This window comes from Capsaspora owczarzaki, assembly GCF_000151315.2.
Source record: "Capsaspora owczarzaki ATCC 30864 unplaced genomic scaffold supercont2.3, whole genome shotgun sequence".
Taxonomy (NCBI): domain Eukaryota; class Filasterea; order Ministeriida; family Capsasporidae; genus Capsaspora; species Capsaspora owczarzaki.
In genome coordinates this window covers 1,491,412-1,515,386 of record NW_011887294.1, presented here as the reverse complement: position 1 = coordinate 1,515,386, position 23,975 = coordinate 1,491,412, and the positions used below count along the sequence as shown (strand labels likewise).

General features: G+C 52.8%; 8 protein-coding genes across 9 annotated transcripts; 3 read left to right on the top strand and 5 right to left on the bottom strand.

Annotated features, from left to right (window-relative positions):
* Positions 1 to 24: 24 nt before the first annotated feature.
* On the bottom strand, positions 25 to 860 carry CAOG_02467 (hypothetical protein). The gene has a single exon (XM_004349167.2). The coding sequence runs from the start codon at positions 822 to 824 to the stop codon at positions 102 to 104; it is 723 nt and encodes a 240-aa protein (XP_004349217.1). The 5' UTR covers positions 825 to 860; the 3' UTR covers positions 25 to 101.
* Positions 861 to 1,804: 944 nt separating this feature from the next.
* On the bottom strand, positions 1,805 to 4,245 carry CAOG_02466 (pyruvate dehydrogenase E1 alpha 1). The gene is made up of 5 exons (XM_004349166.2): positions 4,182 to 4,245; positions 3,698 to 3,799; positions 3,156 to 3,329; positions 2,283 to 2,999; positions 1,805 to 2,121 (listed from the first exon to the last, which is right to left on the bottom strand). The coding sequence occupies exons 1-5, from the start codon at positions 4,191 to 4,193 to the stop codon at positions 1,957 to 1,959; spliced, it is 1,170 nt and encodes a 389-aa protein (XP_004349216.1). The 5' UTR covers positions 4,194 to 4,245; the 3' UTR covers positions 1,805 to 1,956.
* Positions 4,246 to 4,383: 138 nt separating this feature from the next.
* On the bottom strand, positions 4,384 to 7,548 carry CAOG_02465 (hypothetical protein). The gene is made up of 4 exons (XM_004349165.2): positions 5,923 to 7,548; positions 5,750 to 5,827; positions 5,439 to 5,636; positions 4,384 to 5,299 (listed from the first exon to the last, which is right to left on the bottom strand). Exons 1-4 carry the CDS (start codon positions 7,483 to 7,485, stop codon positions 4,448 to 4,450), a joined length of 2,691 nt encoding a protein of 896 aa, XP_004349215.2. The 5' UTR covers positions 7,486 to 7,548; the 3' UTR covers positions 4,384 to 4,447.
* A 484-nt stretch (positions 7,549 to 8,032) lies between these two features.
* On the bottom strand, positions 8,033 to 9,250 carry CAOG_02464 (ribosomal protein S3a). The gene is made up of 2 exons (XM_004349164.2): positions 9,182 to 9,250; positions 8,033 to 8,864 (listed from the first exon to the last, which is right to left on the bottom strand). Exons 1-2 carry the CDS (start codon positions 9,241 to 9,243, stop codon positions 8,138 to 8,140), a joined length of 789 nt encoding a protein of 262 aa, XP_004349214.1. The 5' UTR covers positions 9,244 to 9,250; the 3' UTR covers positions 8,033 to 8,137.
* A 1,268-nt stretch (positions 9,251 to 10,518) lies between these two features.
* Positions 10,519 to 11,397, bottom strand: CAOG_02463 (hypothetical protein; the record flags this gene model as incomplete). The annotated part of the gene is made up of 1 exon (XM_004349163.1): positions 10,519 to 11,397. One exon carries the CDS (start codon positions 11,395 to 11,397, stop codon positions 10,519 to 10,521), a length of 879 nt encoding a protein of 292 aa, XP_004349213.1.
* A 356-nt stretch (positions 11,398 to 11,753) lies between these two features.
* On the top strand, positions 11,754 to 13,114 carry CAOG_02462 (homeobox prox 1). The gene is made up of 3 exons (XM_004349162.2): positions 11,754 to 11,873; positions 12,001 to 12,125; positions 12,453 to 13,114. Exons 1-3 carry the CDS (start codon positions 11,807 to 11,809, stop codon positions 13,047 to 13,049), a joined length of 789 nt encoding a protein of 262 aa, XP_004349212.1. The 5' UTR covers positions 11,754 to 11,806; the 3' UTR covers positions 13,050 to 13,114.
* Positions 13,115 to 13,700: 586 nt separating this feature from the next.
* CAOG_02461 lies at positions 13,701 to 20,195 on the top strand. Of its 2 annotated transcripts, XM_011271859.1 has the most exons (7): positions 13,701 to 13,732; positions 14,810 to 15,627; positions 15,737 to 16,132; positions 16,267 to 17,169; positions 17,277 to 17,441; positions 17,531 to 19,506; positions 19,635 to 20,195. In XM_011271859.1, exons 2-7 carry the CDS (start codon positions 14,866 to 14,868, stop codon positions 20,032 to 20,034), a joined length of 4,602 nt encoding a protein of 1,533 aa, XP_011270161.1. In that variant the 5' UTR covers positions 13,701 to 13,732; positions 14,810 to 14,865; the 3' UTR covers positions 20,035 to 20,195. The 2 variants fall into 2 exon arrangements, with proteins under 2 accessions (XP_011270161.1, XP_004349211.2); XM_004349161.2 differs by lacking the exon at positions 13,701 to 13,732 and having other exon boundaries at positions 14,652 to 15,627.
* Positions 20,196 to 20,432: 237 nt separating this feature from the next.
* CAOG_02460 (hypothetical protein) lies at positions 20,433 to 23,958 on the top strand. The gene is made up of 7 exons (XM_004349160.2): positions 20,433 to 20,534; positions 21,773 to 22,208; positions 22,338 to 22,709; positions 22,840 to 23,101; positions 23,180 to 23,281; positions 23,387 to 23,542; positions 23,650 to 23,958. Exons 1-7 carry the CDS (start codon positions 20,465 to 20,467, stop codon positions 23,755 to 23,757), a joined length of 1,506 nt encoding a protein of 501 aa, XP_004349210.1. The 5' UTR covers positions 20,433 to 20,464; the 3' UTR covers positions 23,758 to 23,958.
* Positions 23,959 to 23,975: the final 17 nt, after the last annotated feature.

Here is a 23,975-nt window from a genome sequence, read left to right as displayed (position 1 = left end):
GAATGAATGCAAGAAAATAAACATTGCGTGTTTGCGCGTCTATTTACATTGGGTACGGAAAAAACAAAACCTTGAAAAGTCAAACATTTAAAACGTCAGATTTACAAAACCCGCTCGGGCTTCTGAATGTGCACCACCAGGTTTGTGGCGCGTGGTCGCTGCTGTTGTTGTTGCTGCTGTTGTTGTTGCTGCTGCTGTGGTTGCTGCTCCTGCTGTTGACTCTTCACGGGCAAGGTCGGGCAGACTTCAATCACATTGTTTTCAATGCCTCGAGGGTCGTGCGCAGTCGGGAGGTAGGAGGAGCACCTCCACTGCCCATCGACCATGAACTTGTACTGGTGAACGCCTTGTGGGAGCTGCAGCACGGTTTGCAGAAATCCTGTGGCGGGGTTGCGCTTTAGCGGCGTCAAGCTCTGCCAGTCGTCGTACGACCCCGACACTTGGACATTTTTGCCTTCGTGCATCCACTGCAAGCGGGTGGCTACCCGACCATCAGGCGAGTACGGCGTGATTTTCGGATCCTGCGGGGTCTGCGGGGTCTGCGGAGTTGCGGTGCTCGGGGTGGTTGGTTGGCTCGTCACAGGAAGCGGCGTGGTTGCCAACGACAGGCGAGTCGTGCTGTCGATGCGCGGAACCTGGTTGATGGGATCGTTGCATGCAATCACCAGATCAGGCGGAAGCAGGTTTTGCTTGTTCGGGTACTTGTTGCGGATTGCAGGCTGGGCATACAAAGCACACAAGCCGGGTCCAGCAACAGTCCGGCGCGGAGTCAAGTCGATGCTTGTCGACGAGCTGGCCGTTTGGGTGGGTTCTGGGGCGGGCATTTTCGATGATCGGATTCAAGCTATTGGCAAATCTAAAAGTTACACCACATGCAACAACCCAATCAAGTGTTAGTTTCGCGGACAAACACGGCAGACAAAAACAGGCGATATTTACAAAAAAAAAAAAAAAAATTCTGGGTGTCGATTTTCGATCGCACCATCTCTGTGCGCTCGCGCGTTGCCCCGCTGTATCAGAAGCTTGGTGACAACCCCAACCCCCCTCAACTAGATCGGTGGGACGTGATCGCTTCCATCGTCACCGCATCGTCACATCGTTCGACAAATTACCCGAGTAGTTGTCCAAATTCGCAATGGTTGAATGTTTTAGGACAAGTGAGCCAAGCCGTGTCTGTCTGTCACTTGCATTCGTGTCCGCCTCACATTCACAGGATGACACATCGAGGTTGCTCCTGCTTGTGCCAGTTGACGTTTTCCATTGTCACACACCAGCGAATGCGGCAATGTCGCGGGACTGTTTGATTTTTGGTCAAAGAGAACGCCCGCTGCACATGGCAAGTCCTGCCAAGTTGAATTGTGCGTCAATGCCGTGTGTGGCGTTTTGTCTGCGCAGCATCCGATGGCAAGGTGGGCACCCTCGGAGCGCACAGAGCATGCGTCGCAACCTTGTGACAACCGCGCGCCAACCGTTGGAAGGGCAAACGAGGCGCACATCGACGTGGCAGAGAGCGACGTTTGAGCGATGGCGTTGATTGTTTGGTTTTTCGCACAAGTGACCCTCGCACTTCAACTCTGTCATTCCCTCATAACGATTGCTTTGCATGTCACTGGTCCGATGTTGACAGCAACAATTTTGACTCAAGGGAAGGGACGATCGGCTGAAAATGGACGTTGCAGAATTTCGTGTTTTTTTTTTCGGTTTTTGTTTTGTTTTTTTCGTTTTTGGAGGTAAAGTTGTCACTACCCACCAAATTGAATTAAACGACTGGCTGCACACGAAATCAAAACAAATCAGGCCATTGGAACAACTACAACAAAAAATGTTTAATGGAAGTTGTGAAGAGCCATGGACCACATGGACCACGAAAGAGGGGGAAATCCAAAGTGGGGAATCAGGTGTTTCAAAACAACAAAAGGGGGTGGGAATCAAAAAAAAAAAAGCAATGCAAGCCATTTAATGCTTGGGGTGAGCCCAAGTGAAGGGATCGCAGCCACGGATGGCTTCGGGAACAGTGTCCTTATACACGTCGGTGTAAGCCTCCTCGACTGGCAACTCGGCGTCCTCCTTGGCAAACTCGACAGCCTCGTCCACCTCCTTGCGGACGGCTTGATCAATCTCCTGTTGTTGTGGATCCGAATGGCAAAAAAAAAAAAAAAAAAAAAAACAGCACAAAGAGTCAGCCCAGTCGCAAGCACTTGAAAAATTCAAAGAAAGAAGGCAAAACCAACGAGCAATCATCGTCTCGAATAACACTTCAAGCATCAAAAATCTCGACAAACCTTGAGCTCCTCGGCAGTCGCGAGGTTGGTCGAGAGAAGTCGGTTTTTGACATTGTTGATGGGGTCGTTGTTGGAGCGCATCTGCTGGATCTCCTCACGCGAACGGTAGCTGGTGCCGGGGTCGCTCATCGAGTGGCCGCCATAGCGGTATGTAATCATCTCGAGCACGAAGGGGCCCTTGCCTGCGCGAGCGTGGTCGACGGCAAACTTGGTGGCCTCGCGGACGGCGAGAACATCCATGCCGTTCACCTTGATGCCGGGAATGTAGTCACCACGAGTGTAGTACTCGGTGGACGCGGCAGCGCGGCCAATCGCGGTGCCCATGCCGTACTGGTTGTTCTCGCAGATGAAGATGGCAGGGAGCTTCCACAATGCGGCCATGTTGTACGCCTCAAAGATTTGGCCCTGGTTGGCAGCACCGTCGCCGTACAGCGAAATGCAGACCTTCTTGTTGCCCTGGTACTGGTGGGCCAGCGCAATGCCGGCGCCCAGCGGCACCTGCGCGCCAACAATGCCGTTGCCGCCGAAAAAGTTGTGGTTGTACATGTGCATCGAACCGCCCTTGCCCTTGGCGCAGCCGCCCTGGCGACCGGTCAGCTCGGCCAAGACGCCCTTGACCGACACGCCACGGACGTAGGTGAATCCGTGCGCGCGATATGCGGTGATGACCGAGTCCTCCTTGGTGATGGCAGCTTCGACGCCAGTGCACACGGCCTCCTGCAAGTCCAAGGGCAAAAGAGGATGGGATGGAATTGGAGAATTTGAGTTTGGGTTTTGGGGTTTGGCAACGACGGGGGTGTTTTGTAGCCTTCTCTTCCTCTCTTCTACGTCAATAAGCAACACACATGCTTGCTGCCGCAGTGACACACATACCTGGCCAGAGTAGAGATGGCAGAAGCCGCGGATGAACTTGGACTTGTACAGATCGCCTGCAGCCGTTTCCATTCGGCGAATGACCTGCATTGTGCGGTAGTAGTCGAGCAGCTCTTCCTTGGTGGCCATGGCGTGATCCGGCAGGCCCGAGCACTTGTGGGTCATGAACGGGACCTAAGCGTCAAACAAAGAACGAGTCGACAAAGAGCGGCATGTGCATGTGGTTGAGTTTTTCCACCAAAACAACAGAACGAAGAGGGGGAGGGGATTGCCAACAATCCATCCATGCCAACGAGACAAGGACGTTCAACTGTGCACTTGTCATTCTTGCTGATGTCCATCTCGCGAAAACGTGCGTTCAACAAACACAAAGTTGATACAAAAAAAAAATTGCTTGAGCTTTTTTTTTTTTTTTTTTTTTTTTTTTTTTTTTTGACGGCAGTGACAGCAATCGACGCACTGAAGCGCCAAACCCCAACAACGAGTGTGGACAGCGGCAACAATGGAAGAGGATGATTTCTGGAGGGTAACAGCCTACGTACGGGAAAGTCGAATCGGACGCCCGCAGCGGAGGACGGGGCGGCGGCGCTGGTGGCGAACGCACGAGTGGCGGCGGCCGTGAGAGCCCGCGACGAAGCAGAGGTCTGCCATCCAAAGTGGAGAGACACGGCAAAGGTGAGTGGAGCAGCGACATGGGGCACAAACAAGCAAGCACGATGCACACTCTACGCAGCAGCGTCGACTGCGCAACGACCAGCGCAGTCAGAAACGCACAAGCAGCATAAAGGACAAGAGGGGAAAGAAGAAGAGGGGAAAAAAAAAAAAAAAAAAGTGGAGCCATGTTTGAAGGGGCGTCTGCAGCAGACAAAGCGGACGTAAGGATGGGCTGGATGTGGTGGGATGAGCAGTGTTGCCGCTGTGGAGGGAGAACGAAGGCGGCATCTGGAAGCGAGAACGAGACGACGATCGCTGTGCACAACCCAAAAAAAAAAAAAAAAAAAAAAAAAAACTCATTTTTTTGTGTACCAGGGCGAACATCGGATTTGGATTGGATGAGATGCGGGCTTTTTCAAAACGGAATAGAACGAAGATACAAAAACAGTGAAAGGATGGGTGATGATCGCCGTCCCACGGTCATGAAGAGATGCTATCGTGAAATGTTCTGCTGGTGGTGAATGACTTGGAGCAGAACAACAACATTGGAAAAAAAGAAGAAGAAACACATAGAAACATATTGGAGACGCCCGAATGTATTGCTCGCAAAACAACAACAAACACAATCATCCATGCACTCACATCCAAATGGAGGCATAACGACCAGATGCGGCGCTGTAGAGGGGCCCGCCACAAACTACCATTCGCAGCTGGGTCGAGTCCAATGCGACGGAGAGCACCGCAAAGTCACTGTCCGAGCGAGTCGCTTCCTGCTTGCGCCAACCGGACGCGACATCGAGAAGGTACTCGTGCTGATCCTCAACGTCGCCATACTGGAGCAGTGTGCAAGGACGCGACAGGTTGAATACGTTCATGATGGCGCGACCATGACGGCGGACGCGCGCAAAGGCCTGCTCGCGAAAGTCGAAATGGCTCGCAAAGCCAGAGCCGCCGCCAATGATGAGCTGATCGCCGCGAAAGACAAGAGAGCGGATGCCCCAGTCGGCGCCGACATCCTCCAGCTCAAAGAGAGGGTTGTCTGCCAAAGGATCAAAGAACATGACCCGAGCGCCCGCCGCGACGGCAAAGGTGTTCGTTTCAAGGTGCACAGCGATGGCCGGTGTGTGCTCGTAGTCGAGCTGGAAGCTAGAAAGGCTCTGAAATACGCCGGCAGTCGAGGCGGTGCTACCGGACTCTGAGGTCGAGAAGAAATGCACGCCGCCTTCCATCGTCAAAACACCCAAATGGTTGGTGGCCGGATTGAATGCCAGTGCCCGCACTTTCTGGTTGGGATCGTCGAACACCACCTCGTGATCCGCAATGATGGGATAGGTGGACGGTTGGTGGCCATCCATCATCATTGAGCCAAAGCGGCAAGGCGACGCGTCGGGCGCAGGAATGGCCCAACGAGCAAGCGAGCCGTCCCGGGAAGCCGAAAGGAGGTTGGTATCGTCCAGCCACTGCAAGTCAAATATCTTGTCAGTGTGTCCCTGGAAAAAGAGTAGGCGATATCAACAGTGAGAACCAAAGTAGTGAGAGATCAGAAATCGAGTATGAAAAAAAGAAAAAAAAGAAAAAAAAAAAAGGCGAGTTCAATCATTCGTTAGACGACGACGACAACCGACTCACTTCAAACACGCAGACCGGGGCAAAGTCGGGCAAGCGATAAACGGCCACATTGCTCGAGTCCGAGGCACCTGTCGCAACCATCCTGCCAGAAGGGCTCAGTGCGATCGCGTGCATCCCAGGCTGGTCGGCTCTGTCCGCGCTGCCGTTGAGCGTCGGGATGGTTTGACAAGCATGGGTGCGAAGGCTGTACAAGATCAACTAGAGCGGTGAAGGCGTCAAGTGAGCACAGGATGGAAAACGCAAAACAAAACAAACTAACGCAAAAAGAAAAAGAAGAAAAAACCACTCGGAAAGACGCTCGCGGTACGTACTTGATTGTCTTTGCTCCCAAACAAAATGTGCATATCGTCAATCCAGCGGCAGACATAGAGCTTGTCTCCAGTTGGGATCTGAGCGAGTGCAGAGGTGAGTCGACAACTTTTTGTTGGTTTTTTGTTTTGTTTTTTTTTTGCTTTCAAAACGACATGGCACAGCGGTACTGTACCTTGAGCATCTGCTCCTGGACAACGTTCGGAAGCTTGCGATTGACAATGGAGCTGAGGGAGGAACTGCGAGTGAAGTGCTGGGACAGCAAAGGACCACGCTGCGGTTGCACCTGCCGCATGCTGACAAACCGCGTGACAGAACCTGAAAACATGCTCCGCGCATCCGACATTCGAGCAACAGCTGGAGCGGACGCGCTGTTGCAGAATTTATCGTCGATGGTGCGCGCGAGAGAGTGGCTGCTCGAGTACACGCAAGCAAAGCGGGCTTCGTCGTCTTCTGCGTGCTCGGCGTTGCCGTCCTCGAAGAGATCGCTGTCAGAGACATCATCATCATCATCATCATCATCATCATCGTCGTCGTCGTCATTCTCATCATCAGGATCGGTCAGAGAGGAATCCGAATCGTGCTCAGCCCGCGGCAACATCGAGGCAGACTGTTCATCCGGAGTTGAGTTTGCACGCAAGATGCTGGGGTGGATGAAGCGGTAGCCCGTGCTCCGAATATCCTCGACAAAGGCATCTCGCGTCAGAGAGTCGTACGAGCTCTGGTCGGAGAGCTCGTCGCGTGCAATCGCGTGCGCGCAGACCGCGGGGGTTGCGGTGCGCGAGAAATCATCTCCAAACGGGAAGACGAATGGAGGAGTCGGGGTCGTGTCAGCGGGTCTGTTCGAATCCAAACCGGTGGGATTGAGATGGGCAATCGGCGGAAAGAGGTAGCCAGTCGCGCGAATGTCTTCGACGAACGAGTCTCGGGCGAGCACCTGGAAGCCGGTTTCGGTGGGAATGTCTTCAATAAACGTGTCGCGTGCCAGAAGTGAAAAGTCGTGGCTGCCACCATTGCGCGAACTGTGGTGGGACGACGGGAGTGGCGGCGAGGAAGTCGAGGCGACCTGCAACAACGGGCTTTGCCAAGCTGCCGGATAGCCTCTCTGGAAGCCCGAGGTGTCGGCGAAAGAGCCCCACTGAACACCTTGAGGAGAAGCAGCGGATGCGGTCTCTGGGGTGGAAACCGCAACGGAGGATGGTTTGAAAGTGGTCGAGACAGGCAGGGTTCGGTGATTCGGATTCAGCGGTTTCTCGTCCGAAACCGCCGCATCTTGATTCAAATGCAGCTGGGCCAGCGCATGATCGGCCTCGAGCCCTGCGACAGCGCCATGCACAGTAGCACGACGCGAGATACGGGCCTGGACCTGGACCTGGTTTGAGCCCAAAGGGGCGGAGGCGGCGGGTGGCGCACGGACTGCTGCGCTGAAACCAGGCGATGCGCGCAACCGTGAATCCGGGGTCAGGGCGGGCGATGGCACGCTTGCCAGCGCTGCAAAGCGAGGGAAGAATCCTTGCTGGGACATGACTGCCTGTGCTGCTGCTGCTGCTGCTGCTGCAGGGTCGGCAGGCAGGGTGGCAGCCTCCATGAGCTGACTGGGGCATAAACCACTTGACGTAACCACTCGAGCGCCCGCAGTGTGGCCCTCTTCCGCTGCGCAACCGGAGGCCGACGGTGTCAGTGGAGTGTCCGCAGTTGTGCCCACGCCATTCGCGCTGCGTGTCTCCGTGGTGGGCATCAAATGCAAAGAGAGAGGGGGTTTGTTGGAGAGGGGGGACTGAGCCGAATTTGGATGAGGTTGTCGGTTTCACAATCCTATGTGTTTGGTGTTTTGTTTTGGTTTTTTTTTTTTTAAACTTGACACTTTGGTTACAAAAAGTCAAGCTTTGCTGAATTTTAAAAGGCGAGTTTAAGCGAGTGCAACGAAGCAACAGCGGCGACGAGAATGGAGGCTTCTTTGCTTTGGCTACGCCTTTTTTTTTTTTTTTTTCTTTTCTTTTCTTTTCTTTTCTTTCTTGTGTTTTGGTTTGTGATTAGGGTTGTTTGGGTGAAAGCTCGTTGCCTCGACAACCACAACTTTATGCCTTCTCATTATGGCTCGCGCCTGGTTCTCAGGTTTGAATGGAAGCCAAAATTTTAAAAGCGCGAAACATTGAATACTTCTCCACTTCCAGCATAAACACTTCTCCAACAACAATCAACGTCTGGACGACGACACTCAACTCTCCTTTTGCTACATGCTCCTGCACACTGCACACCGACTGAAAAAGTTGCAAGACCAAAAATCAAGATAGAAGAGCATTTATATCCGAAACAAATGTCAAGGAAACACAAAGCATGAGACTGGTTTTCAGACAACTGCCATTTTAGAAGATGGGACGGTGGGACGTTTAGACGGAGGCCAGGATAGCGGGCTCAACGAAATCGCCACGCTCAACCTTGGCACCAGTGTCCTCGGACGAAGCGCCAGAGTCGCCGTGGAGCTCAAGAAGCTTGCCCATGTCGAGCTTGGGCTTCCTGAGAACCTTGACCTTGCGGACAAAGACGTTCTGGAGGGGGTAGACACCCTGGCAGGCCTTCTCAATCTCCTTGCCAATAGACTCGGGGAGGAGCTTGGCGACAAACTCCTTAAGGTCGGCAGAGCTGACCTCCTTGGTGATAATGTCGGTCATCTTCTTGCGGATCTGGCGGATCTGAGCGTGCTGGGCGTACGAGGTCTTCTTCACCTGGTTGGGGCGGCGCTTGGTGAAAGCAATGACAAAGACGCGGACAACATAGTTGTCGCTGGTCTTGACGTCGACGATGGCCTCGATGAGGGTGTGCCACTTCTTGACGAGCGAGCGGAGCTTGTCGGTGGTGAAGTCAAGGCCGTGGAAGTTGGTGAGCAGGTTCTTGCCCTGGACCTCATCAGCGCAAAGCTTGATCTTGCGGTGAGCCTCCTCCTCGTTGCCTCCCTGGAGATCGGCGAGGGAAACCTCGAAGACACGGCCCTTAAGACCATCAGCGGCGATCTTGGTACCGGTGGTGCGGGTGACAAGGGTCTTGCCAACCTGGCGGGTGGTGAACATCGAGGGGGCCTTGATGTCGTACCAGTCCTTCTTGGCGTAGGGGTCGGCGCTGTGGTGGTGGAGAAAAAGGGGTGGATGCAATATTAGCAACGTGGTGGGCCAGTGGAATGGAGGTGGGAGGAGCGAGGAAGAAAAAAAGACAAAACATCCTCGTGGATGGGGCTGGCAAAAAAAAAAAAAGCAACGCAATCCATCGCCATTTTTTTTTCCAATTGCACGACGTCCCGGCGTGTGGTCCTGCACCGGCGTACAAATGGATGGCACAGAAGGAGACGTGCGCTGCCAGCGAACGAACGGGATGGCAGCGATTGGGGGAAAAGGCGGGAGGGTCAACAAGAGGGAAAAGGGAGCAAAAAAAAAACTTACATCTTCTTCTTGGAACCCTTCTTGCCGCCCTTGGTCAGGCGCTTGTTCTTGCCAACAGCCATTGTAACCTGGTGTGAGTGGAAGGCGTGCAAGGAGCAAGAGTGTGAGTCGCGGTGTCGAACAGCAGTCTGGAGGGGGTTGGAGCCACGAAAAAAAAAAAACTTTTTCTCTCAAAAAACTTGTCTCAAAGTCAACCCTTTCTGAAGCTCGCTGCGCTCCATCATGAGCAGTATTGCGGTGTCAAACTTGATGCCGCCACACAGCGCTCAATGTACAGCGTCAACGGCTGCCGTCGGGGAACGAGGAGCGCAGGCGAGCCGAACGGAAAAAGCATCCTTTCGCCAACCCCCAAACTCCAACAAAACCGACGGCGTCCTCTTGCTACGGCCGATTCGTCCCCCATCGCATTGCAGCCCTCCCTCCCTTCAACCTAATCCGTTAAAGCGTATCATTCTGTGTCGGATGCAGCAAGGGCGGAGCGCGGGGGTCGAGCAGATTGCATGCTGTACCGAGAGGCAAAAGAAATAGAGAGAGCGAGCAACCAACTCCCAAAAACAAAATTTTCATTGAGATGTTTTTTTTTTCAAGTTTTTTTTTCAAAGTTTTTTTTCTATGTTTTCTGTCGTTTCATCGGTTTTTCTCGTATGCTTCCTACAACCATTTTTCATGAAAGATTAGAAGGTTGGGATGTCCACGCAATGTGCTTTGAGGGTTGGTGGAACGGTAGTGAGCTCGGACCGGCTTGCTCGCGTTGAAAAACCGCTCAAACCCCATTCAGGCGGTCTAAACCTCTCCTCCCCTCACCCATTTCCCGACCTCCTCATCACCTCCCCCTTGCTCCAGTGAGCTCAAATAAACTCTAAGTTTCAGTAGGAATCATCATCGGGGCAGTCATTTTTTGAACGTCACGGTCGGTTTGGGTTGAGCAAAAACGACCAACCCAGACAACAAAAACTCGAGCACCCTCGTTCAACGACGCCACCCTTCCCATTACTCCCCCATATCAACAATCAGATTTGTACACTGCCGGCGGATTCAGCCGAGCCAATCAACGGTCGCTGGCTGATTTTCGTGCGGATGCGAGGGAAGCTGCAAAAGTCCCTGCAGCGAGCATCCCAGAATCACTGAGACTTGTGTCGGGGAGTGGGGCAAACAACAGAGCGTTGCTGGCAAGAGCTAAGACGATGGAGAGTAAGCAGCCGGACAACGCGCTCAAGCAATATCTCGGCAAATGATGTGTGGCATCAAGATGGGAGACTTCCAATCGATAGGACAAGGATAAAACTTGAAAAAGGTGAATCTATTCGATACAAAACTTGAATACAATGACGATCAGGTTACGCAGTTTGCCAAGAATCCTGCTCCGCCTCGCATCGTGCGATGATGGTGGGGACATCCAGATGGTAGAATTCAATGATTCTGAGCATGTCTTTCAGAAGCATCTCGTCTTTCACATGTGCGCGTGCCAGTTTTTCTTGATCTTCCTGCGACATTTCTGACGGTGGACGCGCGGTGGCCACGCCAATCTTCTTCGCTTCCTTGAAGACAGCGTGGAAGTTGCCAAACAAGCGGTCGAGTGCAGACTGAACGGAGTTGGCACGTTGCTGCTCCTTCTCGTTCAGTTGCGACACGTGAGTACTGACCCAGGGATCGGTCAAGGACCTCACCGTGTTCAGACGGAGGCGCCTTTTCTTGTCCTTGTCGTTGGCGAGAACCCAGAGAACGATCTTTTCCTCGAGGTCGTAGACGATCTGTCCAAGTGCGAGAGCGCCTTCCATCGCGTCGAGCCTGGCTAGAACCTTGTCGTACTTGGTTTCAACTTTGTCGAGCCTGGCGAGAATGGTGGCGCGCTCTTCCGCCGCCACACGACGCTCTTCCGCCGCCACACGACGATGCTGCTCCAGTTGCTGCTCGAGAGCAGTGACTCTGTCGTTGAGAGCACGGATTTGCTCAGCATGCTTCTGCTCAAGTCGATCGATATGCTGGCGTCGGGCAGCCTCCATTTCTTGCGCATGTTGGCGTCGGGCGTCCGCCAGCTCTCGCTTCAGGGCGTCACGTTCAGTTTCAAGCTCGCGGACACGTGCTCGGAGCTGTTCGCTGCCGATAAGCTGCGTCACGACCGTGGCCAGAACGTCGTTGCCTGACATCAGAATTTCGCTGTTCACGAGGAGCAGTTTTCCAGAGTCAGTCTTTTGTTTTTGTCCAACAATTGTCATGTCTTTCAGTTCACTCGCATTCATTCAACCCGTACAGACCTGAGGCAAGGAAAGGTAATTAAACGAGGATGGTGTCTGGCGGGGACCGACACAAAGCAGACTGAAGGAGAGAACACAAAAGTGAAAAAAAAAGTGGGAAAAAAAAAAACTGAATTGTCAAATCCATAAGCATTTACTACAAACAGTTGGTCACTGAAGTTGGACAGGACGATTTGGGTCTGAGGTTTGGCAGGCTTTTGAATGAACGCCAGGCCTCTGACTTGACATTGCTGCACCGCTGTCACCGCTGTCACCGTCATCCTCAACACTTGACCGTGGTGCCACATTCATCCATGTCAAGTTTAGCAATTCAACAGAGTGCAGTCTCCAAAGTTACTCTTGGTTTTTGTGCCTCCAATTGGCTGTTTACATGCGACCGTTCCAGCGAAAGCTCCAAGCACTCGACTATGTTCGAGCACCTGCATTCAACGTTGATGGTATGTAGTTAACGCCTGCAGTTTCAGGAGCTTTTTTTGTGATTGTTCATGATGAAGAGACAACGTTGAGAAAATGAGCTCGAAACTCAACAGCTGTGCAAACTTTTTGGGGGGGGGGCTGCGTCAGACGAGCACGAAGTCCGCCAGCTAATCGCATGGCTTGAGGACACACGGATTCGACTGTACAAGTTGGAAGATCGCGCATTGCTGCGGGACGTCAAGAGCGATACATGGCCCGCTGCTGGGCAAAAGGTGAGAGCTGGTCATCGCTCCATCGCCTTCCCTGCTTGCGCTCCTCGCGAATCCCCCCCCCGCTGTTGCAAACAAATGCCAACCAAAGCATGAAGAGACGTTGTTGGACAACTGTACGCATGCAATGGCTGCGGCGTGAGGGAACTGGGATTCGATTGTCGTCGCTGCTTCTTCTTGCGTCATGATTCATTGCACAACACCATCCACCATTTGACAATCACTTGCTGGTTGCCGTCGCTGATGATGAGATCGTGCTGGCATTGTTGTTATTCACTTCCTTGTGCGGCGTTGCTGCTTTGTTTTGATGGCGATTTGCCCGCGCTGCAGTACTTGGACGACATTGGCTGCCCAGGCGAGACCCGAGCCTCCAACCCAACGATGGTCGACTGGTTGCTCAACCACGCAGTGAATCTCGAATACGCAGACCAGCATGAAACCTCTGACAAAGCGAGCGCAGCAACTGCTGGTGCTGATGGTAGCTCGGCAATGGATACAACGCCAGATGCGCCCGCGCTGCAGGCGTACCACGTCCCAGCATCGCTGCTCATGGACACTGCGGTGCGAAAGGTGCTGAACGGCATTGCAGCGGCATTGCAACTCCCTCCGACCGACAATCCGCTCGAGCTACTGCGCGCAGTGAGCGCTCTGGTGGAAGACCGGCTTTCGCCTGCCGCCGTGGCCGAAGCGCAGTCTCCGCCCGAGGCGCGCGCTGCAACCATTCTTGACTCTATCGATCTCAAGCACGTCCCGCTGGGCTTTTCCACCAACGACGCTTTGCTCGACGAGGCTGCCAAAATTCTGCGCCTTCTCCACATCGGCGAATTGCGCAAGCTCCAAACCTCTGTGAACGAGCTGATCGTGTCGGTTCAAGGTTTGACGGCAGATCCCAAGACGGATTCTAGTCTTGGAGCTGTCGGCAAGTAGTACAGTAGCTTGTTTTTGAGTGCAAACACTGGTTTGTTCAATGTGTAATTTTGTTTGTTATTGCGTTTTTTTCGATTTTTCAATAAGCGCGGGGAAAATTCCAACGAGCTTTTTGTGGTGGGGAGGAGTGTCTCTCGAACATTGCCGAAGAGTCGTACGCCCAACCAAAGTAGATTATTGTACGCGGAGCGATGTACAACAAGAAACAGCCAAAACGAAACGGAAAACCACCAAAATCGCATTCTTCTTGCTTGTCCGTGTGCGTTTGGCATTGTTTGACACGTCGTTATTTTGGTCTTCTGACATTAACGCCTCCCAAGTGTGATGTTTTGTCGAATGACTAATGCGTTCCCTTGAAAAATGGGCGTGCTTTCAAAACAATTTACGCCCCTCGAAATGAAAGGTTTAACGCGCATACCATTGAGATTCGCTCGTTTTTCGACCGTTCAGGCCGCGTGTTACGTCCTCCCTCCCTCCCTCCTCGCGCTTTATCACTCGTCGGGCTGTTCCTGCATTTTCTCCATTCAAGCAAGACACCCCTCACATTATCACTCTTTCTTTTTATTTGTTCCGCCCCGCCTCTTTTCAGCGCCTTTCCTTATTTCTGTTTTTTTTTTTTCCGGGGTTTTTTTTTTTTTTTTTTTTTTTTGTTCGTCTTTTTGCGCGAGCAGCGGATTGCTTTGGTATGCTCCTCCATGCAGGCTTCAATCCATCCAGCCCAGTCGACCCACCATCACACACAACCCTTGCAATCGTTGTTGCCCTCTCTTTTCCACCCCCCAGACTCCTTTTAAAAACGCGTCAGACCTGTCAAAGTCATTGTCGGGCTTTATTCATGATTCCCAGACTGAACGATTGCGCCGCGCGCTCTCTGTCTTCCCGAACGCGCGCCCCATCCCTCTCGCCAGAGACCCTGACTCGAGAGATCTGCTGGTTGTCCAGAGGTTGCTTTGAGCATGTTGATGGGGCCAGGAAACGAAAGAGTTGGTGGTTTTTTTTTTTCCCTTTTTATCGATGTTTTTTTCCTGTTTTTTCCTGTTTTTTTGTTTGTTCCACCTGTTGGTATCGGCCGAGCGGCCTGCCACACGGCCAAACGCCCCCCCCCGCCCAGCTCCCCTTGCTCAACGCACTCTCGTCGTTACAACAACCACACTCGCCATCATCCCCAGTGCCAAGCCATGTGATGGCTGTCTATTTTCAGCAAGCGCCAAAACATCGGGGATTTCTCCTTTTTCTTGGATATCACACGAGATTCTTTTTGGAATTTTTTTTTTTTTATTGTGGGTAGTGGGTGAGGTCGTTCCCCTCTTTTGTTTCCCAGGGTCATTCTGTTGGTTCTCCCGTGCTTGCGTCTACCCCCCTCTTCCAACCCAACCGCCTTTCTGCTCTGCGATCTCTCTTCCCTTTCATGTTGACTCTCGGTGGTAGTTGCTCGATTGTTTTGGTGGATTTCGGGCTTTTTTCGCCTTTCTTTTTTTTTCTTTTTCTTTTTTTTTTGCATGATCGATCGTGTTTTTTGTTTGTTTTTTTGTTTTTCTGAATATGCCCCGACAAGGCTCATTCTTTTCTTTTTCCATTTACTTGTTCTATTATTTCATCCTTTTTTTTTTTTTTTTTTTTTTTTTTTTTTTTTTTTTGTTTCCTTCTCACCTTCTTTTTTTTTTTTTTTCTTTTGGACCCTCCCCCCTCCACCCCATTCTGACTGTCGCTGCATCTTCGCCATCAACCACCACCCACCCACCCAAAACACCAACACACAGTTCCCCGCCCCCCACCTCCAAGCCCGCTGCTAGAGCTTTGCCCCGCGCTGCGCAAGATGACGGGCGAGACGATAGCAGGAGGCGGTTCGAACGCTGCTTTTTCATCGAATACCAGCAACTCCTACACACCAGTATCGCCGCCGAATCCCGCGCCCGGCTCGCCAGCACCAGCACAGCGCGCGCCGAAGGTGTCCATTGCGCTCGACTCAATGCCCGGCGGTGGCAGTCGCAAGCAGCTCGTGCCTCTACCGCAGCAGCAGCAGCACCAACACCAGCTGCACCAGCAGCACGACATCGAAATGACAGACTTGAACGCAAAGCATTTAAGCCATTCCGTCGTGCACCCGCCCCCTTCGTCGGCCACCGCCCCTCAGCACGGGCGTGCGGCGCTGCCTTCCACGACAGCAGCATCGAGCAACCAACGCATTGCAGCAGCAGGCTCGATCGTTGCGTCCAATTCCGACCACGAGCACGTCGCGGTCAATCTCGATTCCTCGACGGGCCCCGACTACGAATCGTCGTATCACTCGAGCAAGTCGACCGCGTCCTCGGAGATGTGCTGCCTGTGCATGGGGCCGACCTGTCGCCATCTTCGACGCCGCTTCCGACGAACCCGACGACATGCCGTTCAGGCCCTCCATCGCTGGACACCCGCCTGGGCTTACACGCTCTGGCACTGGTTTGATGTTGCGTTTCTGGTCCCGTTCCCGACAGCCCCGACCGCGCCCACAGAAGTAGTGCGCATTCGGGCAATGTCGATGGCCCTTCTCTCTTATCTGCCCATTCTCATTTACACACTCTCCATTCGAGTAAACGCCGTAAGTAGCGTGACCTTGTTTCGTTGAGCATTGTTGAAACCCCCTTTTTTTATTGTCTCACCTTGGAAGGAACGCCCCTTTTTTTTTCCATGTTTCTTGGCATCTGTAGGCAAACATATCATACTACATGTCGATCGGATACCTTATTGTTGCCATCATCGGCTACTTGGTCGTTCGAAGCGGCTTGCACAGCTGGGGTGCGGCAGGCACGGCTGTGTGCATCTATTGCATGTCCTTGACCGTTTTGATGATCAACAACAACGTCTATGGCACGCCAGGCGTCACGGTCATTGTCTTCCTGCTCGTGTCGGTGACTTGCCCGGTCTGGGTCCTCGGAAGTCTGTTTGCGGTCACAATCATCTTCCTGATCTTTGTGGGCATTTTCGACGGCCGGACGGACTGGATTGAGGTTGCTCGTTCGATTCTGCTGACGCTCGTATACGGCACGATCGTTTTGCTTCAAACCCATGTACATCACTGGGATCTCCGTCAGCTCGACCAGCAGGTGAGCATTTTGTTTTGTTTTTGGTTTGTTTGTTGATGTTGGGGTTTATTTGGCTTCTTGTTCTCTCCCTTCGAGCATCTCACTCATTTCTCCGTGTCCCATTTGGCTGCATTGTTCGTGTTGGCTCCTCTCAGCGCACTGTCGCTTCGAAAAACGAAAAGAAATATCGCAACATCTTTGACAATTCGCACGAAGCAATTGTGCTGATCGACAAGAACGACGAAGTTATCGAGGCCAACCGTACCTTCTTTGAGCAGTACAAGATTCCCCGGAATTATCGCACTGGAAGCACGCTCAATGTTCACCTTCGCCTCGCAGAGCTCTTCCCAAAGCAGGAGCGTCGTGAATTGCGGCGCGTTCTCACTTCAACCGCGGGCACCGCACAAACGCGCTCTTGCGAACTCAACTCTGTCTCGATCGAGGGCCAAATGTACCCCGTGCGGATTGTGGCCAGCAGCTTACGCACGCTGGAGGACGATTTGTCCACGAGCGAGCGCACTCTTGGCTCGTCCATGGGTGTGCCAGCGGGCACTGCGCAGCCCGTCCAGCACGGCGGAGGTCCTGCCCCGCATCCGGACACCCAACAGTCGCCACAGGTCACACATCGCTCACGGAAGCGAGCAGACAGTGGTCCGCAGCCCCCGGTCCCTCTCCAAAGCCAGCCGATCGTCACAGCCGGGACGGAACGCTCGATGCAACCGCTGCTGATGGACAACAACAATCAGTCCACCATCGCGCGCCTGCTTGGAAGCAATGCTGCCCAACACGAGGAGGCCGTGGCCCAGCCCGCAGGCCACGACGAGCCACTAGAGACAGACTTTGACATTTACACGGACGATGAAGACACCGAGCCCATTTCGCCGTCGTACCAATACCAACCCCGCGGCACCCCTGTTCCTTCGGGGTGGTATCGCAAGCCAACGCGACTTGTCTCGATCGTCGATCTCACAGACCAGCGTCGAGTGAATGCTGCCGAGAGCGAGGCATTGAAGGAAAAGCAGGCCAACGAGGCCAAGAGCCGCTTTTTGGCCAACATGGTGTGTTTGATGTGTTTGTGCGCGTATGTTGGCTTTGGTTATTGCGTTTGTTTTTTTGGAAACAGTTGCTCATTGCTTGCTTCGTCTCAACTTGCATCATTTGACAGAGCCACGAAGTCCGCACGCCACTCAACTGCATTCTCGGCATGACCCAGATCATGATGACCACCTCGCTCAACGACGAGCAGAGCGACTACTTGGGCACAATCAAGGTGTCGGCTCAAATCCTGTTGACGGTCATTAACGATATTCTTGACTTTAGCAAGATCGAGGTAACGTTTGTATGGACCGAATGCTTGGGATTGTAGTTTGAAGTCTGGCTCACGTGTGTGTTTGTTTGTCGTACGTACCTGCTTTCCAGGCTGGCCAACTCAGCATCGACGCCATCCCGTTCAACTTTGTGCAAATCACCGAGAACATTGTCGATCTCTTGTTCCCCAGCGCAGCCACCAAAAACCTGCTGCTGTCGTGCTACATTGATCCGAAACTGCCGCGAGTTTTCGTGGGCGATCCCAACCGCTTCCAGCAAATCTTGGTCAACCTCGTTTCGAACGGCATCAAGTTTACAACTACCGGCAGCGTTTCATTGCGTTGCCTGCTGGACGAAGATGTCGATGACCAGAATATGGTGGTGCGTTTCGAAATCATCGACACCGGCATCGGCATTGAGGCCGAAGCGCTCGATCGTCTCTTCCAGCGCTTCTCGCAAGTCGACAGCTCCATCACCCGCAGTTACGGCGGCACTGGTCTTGGCTTGGTCATTTGCAAGTCGCTCGTAAACCTGATGGGTGGGACGATTGGCGTCGACAGTACCTTGGGTCAAGGAAGCCGCTTTTGGTTTACCATCAAGTTCCGCAAGCCCACTGTGGCCGACAGCGAGATGATTGCCCTGTCCAGCACCTCAATGGGCACGACCAAGCGCACTCCATTTGCCTCAGACCCGATTGTGCCGCAACAGCGACACTCGACAGAAAATCGGGCCTCCCTTGCCGATTTGACCATGGGATCCAACCTGCAGCTGTCGGATGCGGCCGGTGCGGCCGCCCCAGCGCAGTCGAACAGCTTGGACGTGCCTGGACAGCCAGCGCAGCCCGAGTCGCAACCTCCAGCCGCTCCCACCACGCTCGTCATCCAAACCGAGACCCGAACGTCCTGCATGGAACACCTTCGTGCCATTGTTGTGAGCCCGCGCCGAAGCTTCCAGGCTGCTCTCGAACTCTTCCTCACGGGATGGAATGTGAACTTCCAAAGTGTCGGGTCGTGGACGGAAGCCCAGCGAATGATTGACACGATTGACGGTACTCCTGGCGCGCGCTCGCATACTGTCGTCGTGGTGGATCATCCCAACATCTTTATCGAGCCGACGGAATCGACTCCCGACCCGGACAAGGAGACGGTGACGAACGTCGATTGGCACGCCTTGTTGCTGCGCGGCGTTCAGCCCATCTTCTGCTTCCCCGACAGGCGCGTGGAAACCCAGGCGACGGTGCTGAAGCGATGGCCGGCGTCCCACATCATGGTTGGTCCCATCCGGCAGTCTCTCTTGTTCTCCCAGCTCAGCGCTCTCCGGTGCCCAGAGTGCTGTGGCGGCGAGCAAAACGCAAACCTTATCGAATCCATGCTCCAGTACCAAACGCTCAATCGTGTGCCCTCCGTGCCTCGCGATTCCGCCTATGCCAATGCTTTGACTGTCATGGCGCTCCCTACTGGTAGGCGGCTGCCAACAGACATGCACGAGCACTTGGCTCCGGTGACGCTCGACAACCTCATCACTCCAGTCACCGGCGTCGTGTCGCCCGACTTTCCCTCGTCGCTGGAGGTCAACTCCGCCCCCTCCACGCTCGGTGCGGCCAAAACCTCGGCGCCAGTGCCCGAGTCAGTCCCAGAATCGAGCGCCGCTCAACGCAGTCGGTTGCGCTCCATCTCGGCCGCGGTCATGCCGACGACCCAAATGTCGCCCGTTACTACTCCCCCGACTGGCCGAGCAGCTTCCATGCCCGACCGTTCATGCAAGCTGTTAGTTGTCGAGGACAATATGATCAACCAGAAGGTCGTCTGCACAATGCTGCGCAAAGCTGGGTACAGGTTTGACGTTGCCGTCAACGGACAGGAAGCTGTGGACATGGTCAAAGCTGCCGTCGAGACCGCCCCCATCATTGAGGAGGACCCCAGCAATCCCGACCTAGAGTCGCAACAACCAAGCACGGATGATGCCGAGCCAACTCAATCCTGGTGTCCCTACGACCTGATCCTGATGGACTGTCAAATGCCCGTTCTGGATGGTTATGAAGCGACCATTCAGCTTCGCAAGCTTGAAGCCAAGTACAAGCCAAAAGGGTGAGTTTGCGGTCGTTTTTTGTGTGTTGTCGATGCCTGTGTTGACTGGTTTTTGACTGGTTTTTGACTGGTTTGTTTGTTGGAATGTTGATCCTCATCTTGGATGATGCTGGGACTTGTTTGAACAGAGCACGACTACTGCCCATCCTTGCTATGACTGCAGAAGCCCTGCCGCAAGATCGCGCCAGGTGCTTTGAGTGTGGAATGACGGGATATATCAGCAAACCCATCAGCTATGCCCAACTGTTGGCGCATTTGAAATCGAGCATCGTCGCCGACTCGGATAGCAGCAAGGGCAGCTCGAGTGACACTGGGCTTCCGGCAGTCGCTGACAAAGCTGGCGATGACTTTGACAAGACTCGCTTGATTGGCGGGCATCACATTGCGGAGGCCAAGCCGGTCGATACTGCCACGCTCCTCGCCAAAACTGCCAACGTCATGCCCTTGGAAAGCTTTGACGAGGTTCCCGATGTGCATCGCCGCACAGTTTCGGACGGAGGTGACACGTTCTCGCTTCGTCTGGACTAGGCCTAGTTTTTTAGTTTGTTTTTTCGGGGGGTTGTGCTTCATTGTTTCTCTTTACTCTCGTGCTCTTTCTTTCACTTTTTCTTTCTCCAGATTATCGTGTGGTTGTCGAAATTTGTTTTTCTTACTCGAATTACTATCACATTTTAACGACAAGTCGCGGGGTCCACATTTCCAGTTCTCAGATCGCTTTTCGTTGCCAAAGTTGTGCGATTTGGAGCTGATTCGCGCTAAGAAAAGAGTGTGTGCTGCAGTCGCAAAGACAAACTGGGACTGAGATTCACATTGACCGATACCGCATGGCTCGCGTTTGAGGTTTTTGTGGGCAGGCTGAACATCTTTTTGTTTTTTTTTTTCGCTTGTTTGTTTGTTTCTGTATTTTGATATTTTTTATTCTTTTTCATTCTTTTTTTTTTTTTTTTTCCAACACACAATGGCCGCGCGTCCTGCCGGTGCCACGCCGCTTCCGCCACCACGGTTTGTGGCTCTCTTCGACTTTGATGGTAGGTGCAACACGATGTGTTTGGCGAGTCTGGCAAGCAAGGCCCGCCTCTTCTTGGCCGCACGCAGAACGCGAGCTGCAGAAACGGGTGGTTGATAAGCGAGCGAGGGCAGGGCTTTTTTTTTTTTTTTTCTTCTTTTCTTTTTGTTGAGATGCCCTTCTCGAGCGCATCGAGCGTTGTTGCCTGGGCGCGCGTTCTGGCCCTGCCTTGGTCGCATGCCTGGCTTGTGTTCTCGACATTGCTGGCAGCCGATCAGTTGGCTCCTTTGCCTGCATCGCCACCATCCGAGATCAACCAAAAACAAAAAAAAAACCTCAAACTCAAACATTACAAAAAAAAAAAAAAAAACGTGCATTGTTGTTCAAGTGGCCTCGGGCTCGACGTTGCACTTGGTCGTCCACTGCGGTGTGTGTGTGTGTGTGGAAGGCTGCAACCTAGTGTTCATCTTGCGGCTTGAGACTGCCCCAAGTCGGTGGTCGCATGCAGTCGCCACAGCCAAAGAGATGCCCCTTTTTTTTCTCTTTTTTTTTTTTTTTTTTTTTTGTTGGTGGTGGATTTTTGTTGTGTGTTTTTTTTTTTTTTTTTTGTTTTTTTCCCTTCCTTTGATCGATTGCCCTCCCCTGCGTGATGCTGGCTGGAGTGGGGCAGTAGGGTAGCGATCGGACGCAGCGAATAGTCCACCCAGAGTGCCAGTGCAAGGCCGGTGCGTTCCCACTGTGTGCTCGAGTCAACAGCACCCTTTTCTCAACATTATTTTTTTATTTTTTGTTTTTATTGTGTATTTTTATTGTATTTTTTATTTTATTTTATCTGGTACTTTTTGAGCCAACTGCTCGGCTAAAAAGTGACGCCGCGTCGACAGCTGCTCTGTGCGTGTTCTGCTGGAGTTCCGTGTGTCTCCTTTGATGCATGGTGGGGGTCCCAGCCGCGAGCCACTCCCCAAGCAAACCACAGCATTTTGCTTTTTTGGCAGTTGCTTTTGATTTTTATTTTTTTTATTATTTTGGTGTTTTTTTGCTTTGGTTTTCTCTGCGCTTTTTCCGCTCTCGCTCTCTGGTCTCTGATCTCTGGTTTGATGCATATCCAGCAATTTGAGGCAGTGTACTATAATGGCAGACACGGGGAGAACAGTTTGGAGCAATCAATGTCTGATTCAAATGGGGTTTTCTTTTTTTCTTTTTTTTTTTTCATCTTTGTGTTTGCTCACTTTGATGACTTTTGTTGTCCAATACAACCAGCAACCACCACGGGCGATCTCGGCTTCAAGAAGGGCGACACGCTGCTGATCATCAACAAGGACGACGCCAACTGGTGGACGGCCAAGGCAAGCGCGACTGGCAAGGTCGGCACCATCCCTGCCAACTATGTCGTCCCCATTCCTGCCGAGAACGAGAAGCCCACCCCTCCCGTCGGCTCCATTCCCACACCAACGGCTGCGACTGCTGCTGCTGCTGCGCCGCCGCCTGCTGCGCCCGTTTCTAAGAGCACGCCGGTGGCCTCGTCGCCTAGCGCTGGCGAGGAAGGCCGCGAGTCCAACAACAAAGTTCGGTGGTTCCACGGCAAGATCACCCGTGAAGAAACTGAAAAGCTGTTCGAGCAGCATGGTAGCAAAGATGGCCTCTTCCTTTTGCGAGAGAGTGTCAACTATCCTGGCGATTACACTCTTTGCGTCTGGTACGGGATTTATCTGGGTTTTTTTTTGGGGGGGGTTGTATCTTTTGACTGCCGCTCCCAAACGTCCGTAAACTCACTGTGGTCCTACATTTGCTTGTATTGCTTCGTGTTGCATGTTGGCTTTGGCAGCTTTGAACGCGGTGTCCAACACTACCGCGTCGAAAAGGTTGCGGAGGGCGGCAAGTTGACAGTCGACCAAGAGTCCTATTTTGACGATATGATCCACTTGGTGGATCACTATCGCATGGAATCAGATGGCCTGTGCACTCGCTTGCGGCAGCCGATCGTCAAACGCGGTCCGCAGCCAAAGATTGATCCCAAGATTTTCAAGAAGGCCGGCTGGGAAATTCAACGCTCAGAAGTCATTCTTGGCAACATTCTTGGCAGCGGTAACTTTGGTGAGGTCTACGAGGCAACTTGGCGCTCTCAGAAGGTTGCCGTCAAGACGCTCAAGGGCGAGAACGCAATGGAAGATTTCTTGGCTGAGGCCTCCGTCATGACGTCAGTATTTTTTTTTTCGTGCTTGATTGTTTGTTGTGGAGTTTGGGGGGGGGTTGTTTTCGTGTATTTCGTGGATTTCGTGGATGTCGCTGTTGTTTGCTCACTTTCCCCTCCCTGCCAACCCTTCCAGACGTCTGCGTCACAAGAATCTTGTACAGCTGCTCGGTGTCTGCCTGGACATCACCCCCATTTATATTATCACCGAGTTCATGTCGAAAGGCAGCTTGCAGGATTATTTGCGCTCGCGAGGGCGCCGAGAAATCCCGATGGCCACCCTGTTCTCCTTTGCCCAGCAAGTGAGCAGTGCGATGGTTTACCTCGAGAGCCGAAACTTTGTTCACCGCGATTTGGCTGCACGCAACGTTCTTGTTGGAGATGATAACACGGCCAAGGTACGTTGCATTGGATTTTGCCCAAAAAAAAAAAAGAAATGGCTCGTTCTCACTCCACCCTCTTTTCTCTTCTTCTAGGTCGCCGATTTCGGTTTGGCCAAGAACGCCAACGAGCAAGATGTGGTTGAGGGTGGCAAGATCCCCATCAAGTGGACTGCTCCCGAGGCGCTGCTTAACAACGTATGTCGAAAGCAACAGTGTCTTGCTGTTTCGAGTTTGTTGTGAGGGTTTTGTCACTCATGCATTGCTCATATGACTGCTTTTTTTATTTTGCTCTGTCTACAGACTTACACCAACAAGTCTGACGTCTGGTCGTTCGGTGTCGTGCTCTGGGAAGTGTACTCGTTCGGTCGCATCCCATACCCCCGCATGTCACACACAGAGGTCGTTCAGGAGATCAAGCGTGGTTACCGAATGGAATCGCCTGAGGGATGCCCCACTGTAAGCGCTCTCCAGAGCAATAGTAGTGTGCAACACTTCGTTTTCTCGGAATATGCATGCTAACTTTCAAGGTTTTCGTTTCATCCTTTTGCCTTGTGCTTGGTCAGGCTATCTACAACATCATGCTCGCATGCTGGCAGATTGAGGTTGACCGACGACCCAGCTTCAGGGAGATTGAGACGCAGCTCGAGAAGGCTGCTGGCACTGCAATGTAAAAAAACAAAAAAAAAAATGGCCCCTCTCCTCTTCCTTGACTGCGTCGTCGTCGTCAAGTCGTTTCGCGCTTTTTGTTGTGTTTTTTGTAGCTGTCTCTTTGTTTCGCTGTGCTGTGCGTGCATGGCTGCACGGCGTTTTCGGGTCTCTCGTGAACGGTGTTTTTGTGTCATATTTGGTAAAACCTATTCATCCTTTCCGTCCTTTCCGTCTTGTCGGA

Bases quoted from the DNA above. Each gene is read 5' to 3' on its own strand.
- CAOG_02467 (XM_004349167.2), bottom strand. From the start codon at position 824: ATGCCCGCCCCAGAACCCACCCAAACGGCCAGCTCGTCGACAAGCATC.
- CAOG_02466 (XM_004349166.2), bottom strand. The intron at 3,000-3,155 runs GTATGTGTGTCA...TTGGACTTGCAG, and splicing joins GCCATCTCTACTCTGGCCAG to GAGGCCGTGTGCACTGGCGT. The intron at 2,122-2,282 runs GTTTGTCGAGAT...CCACAACAACAG, and splicing joins CGACTGCCGAGGAGCTCAAG to GAGATTGATCAAGCCGTCCG.
- CAOG_02465 (XM_004349165.2), bottom strand. From the start codon at position 7,485: ATGCCCACCACGGAGACACGCAGCGCGAATGGCGTGGGCACAACTGCG. The intron at 5,828-5,922 runs GTACAGTACCGC...GCACTCGCTCAG, and splicing joins TCCAGGAGCAGATGCTCAAG to ATCCCAACTGGAGACAAGCT. The intron at 5,637-5,749 runs GTACGTACCGCG...TCACCGCTCTAG, and splicing joins TTGGGAGCAAAGACAATCAA to TTGATCTTGTACAGCCTTCG.
- CAOG_02464 (XM_004349164.2), bottom strand. From the start codon at position 9,243: ATGGCTGTTGGCAAGAACAAGCGCCTGACCAAGGGCGGCAAGAAGGGT. The intron at 8,865-9,181 runs GTAAGTTTTTTT...CCACCACCACAG, and splicing joins AAGGGTTCCAAGAAGAAGAT to CGCCGACCCCTACGCCAAGA.
- CAOG_02462 (XM_004349162.2), top strand. From the start codon at position 11,807: ATGCGACCGTTCCAGCGAAAGCTCCAAGCACTCGACTATGTTCGAGCA. The intron at 11,874-12,000 runs GTATGTAGTTAA...GGGCTGCGTCAG, and splicing joins ACCTGCATTCAACGTTGATG to ACGAGCACGAAGTCCGCCAG. The intron at 12,126-12,452 runs GTGAGAGCTGGT...CCCGCGCTGCAG, and splicing joins GGCCCGCTGCTGGGCAAAAG to TACTTGGACGACATTGGCTG.
- CAOG_02461 (XM_011271859.1), top strand. From the start codon at position 14,866: ATGACGGGCGAGACGATAGCAGGAGGCGGTTCGAACGCTGCTTTTTCA. The intron at 17,442-17,530 runs GTAACGTTTGTA...CCTGCTTTCCAG, and splicing joins TTGACTTTAGCAAGATCGAG to GCTGGCCAACTCAGCATCGA. The intron at 19,507-19,634 runs GTGAGTTTGCGG...TTGTTTGAACAG, and splicing joins GCCAAGTACAAGCCAAAAGG to AGCACGACTACTGCCCATCC.
- CAOG_02460 (XM_004349160.2), top strand. From the start codon at position 20,465: ATGGCCGCGCGTCCTGCCGGTGCCACGCCGCTTCCGCCACCACGGTTT. The intron at 23,102-23,179 runs GTACGTTGCATT...CTCTTCTTCTAG, and splicing joins GAGATGATAACACGGCCAAG to GTCGCCGATTTCGGTTTGGC. The intron at 23,282-23,386 runs GTATGTCGAAAG...CTCTGTCTACAG, and splicing joins CCGAGGCGCTGCTTAACAAC to ACTTACACCAACAAGTCTGA.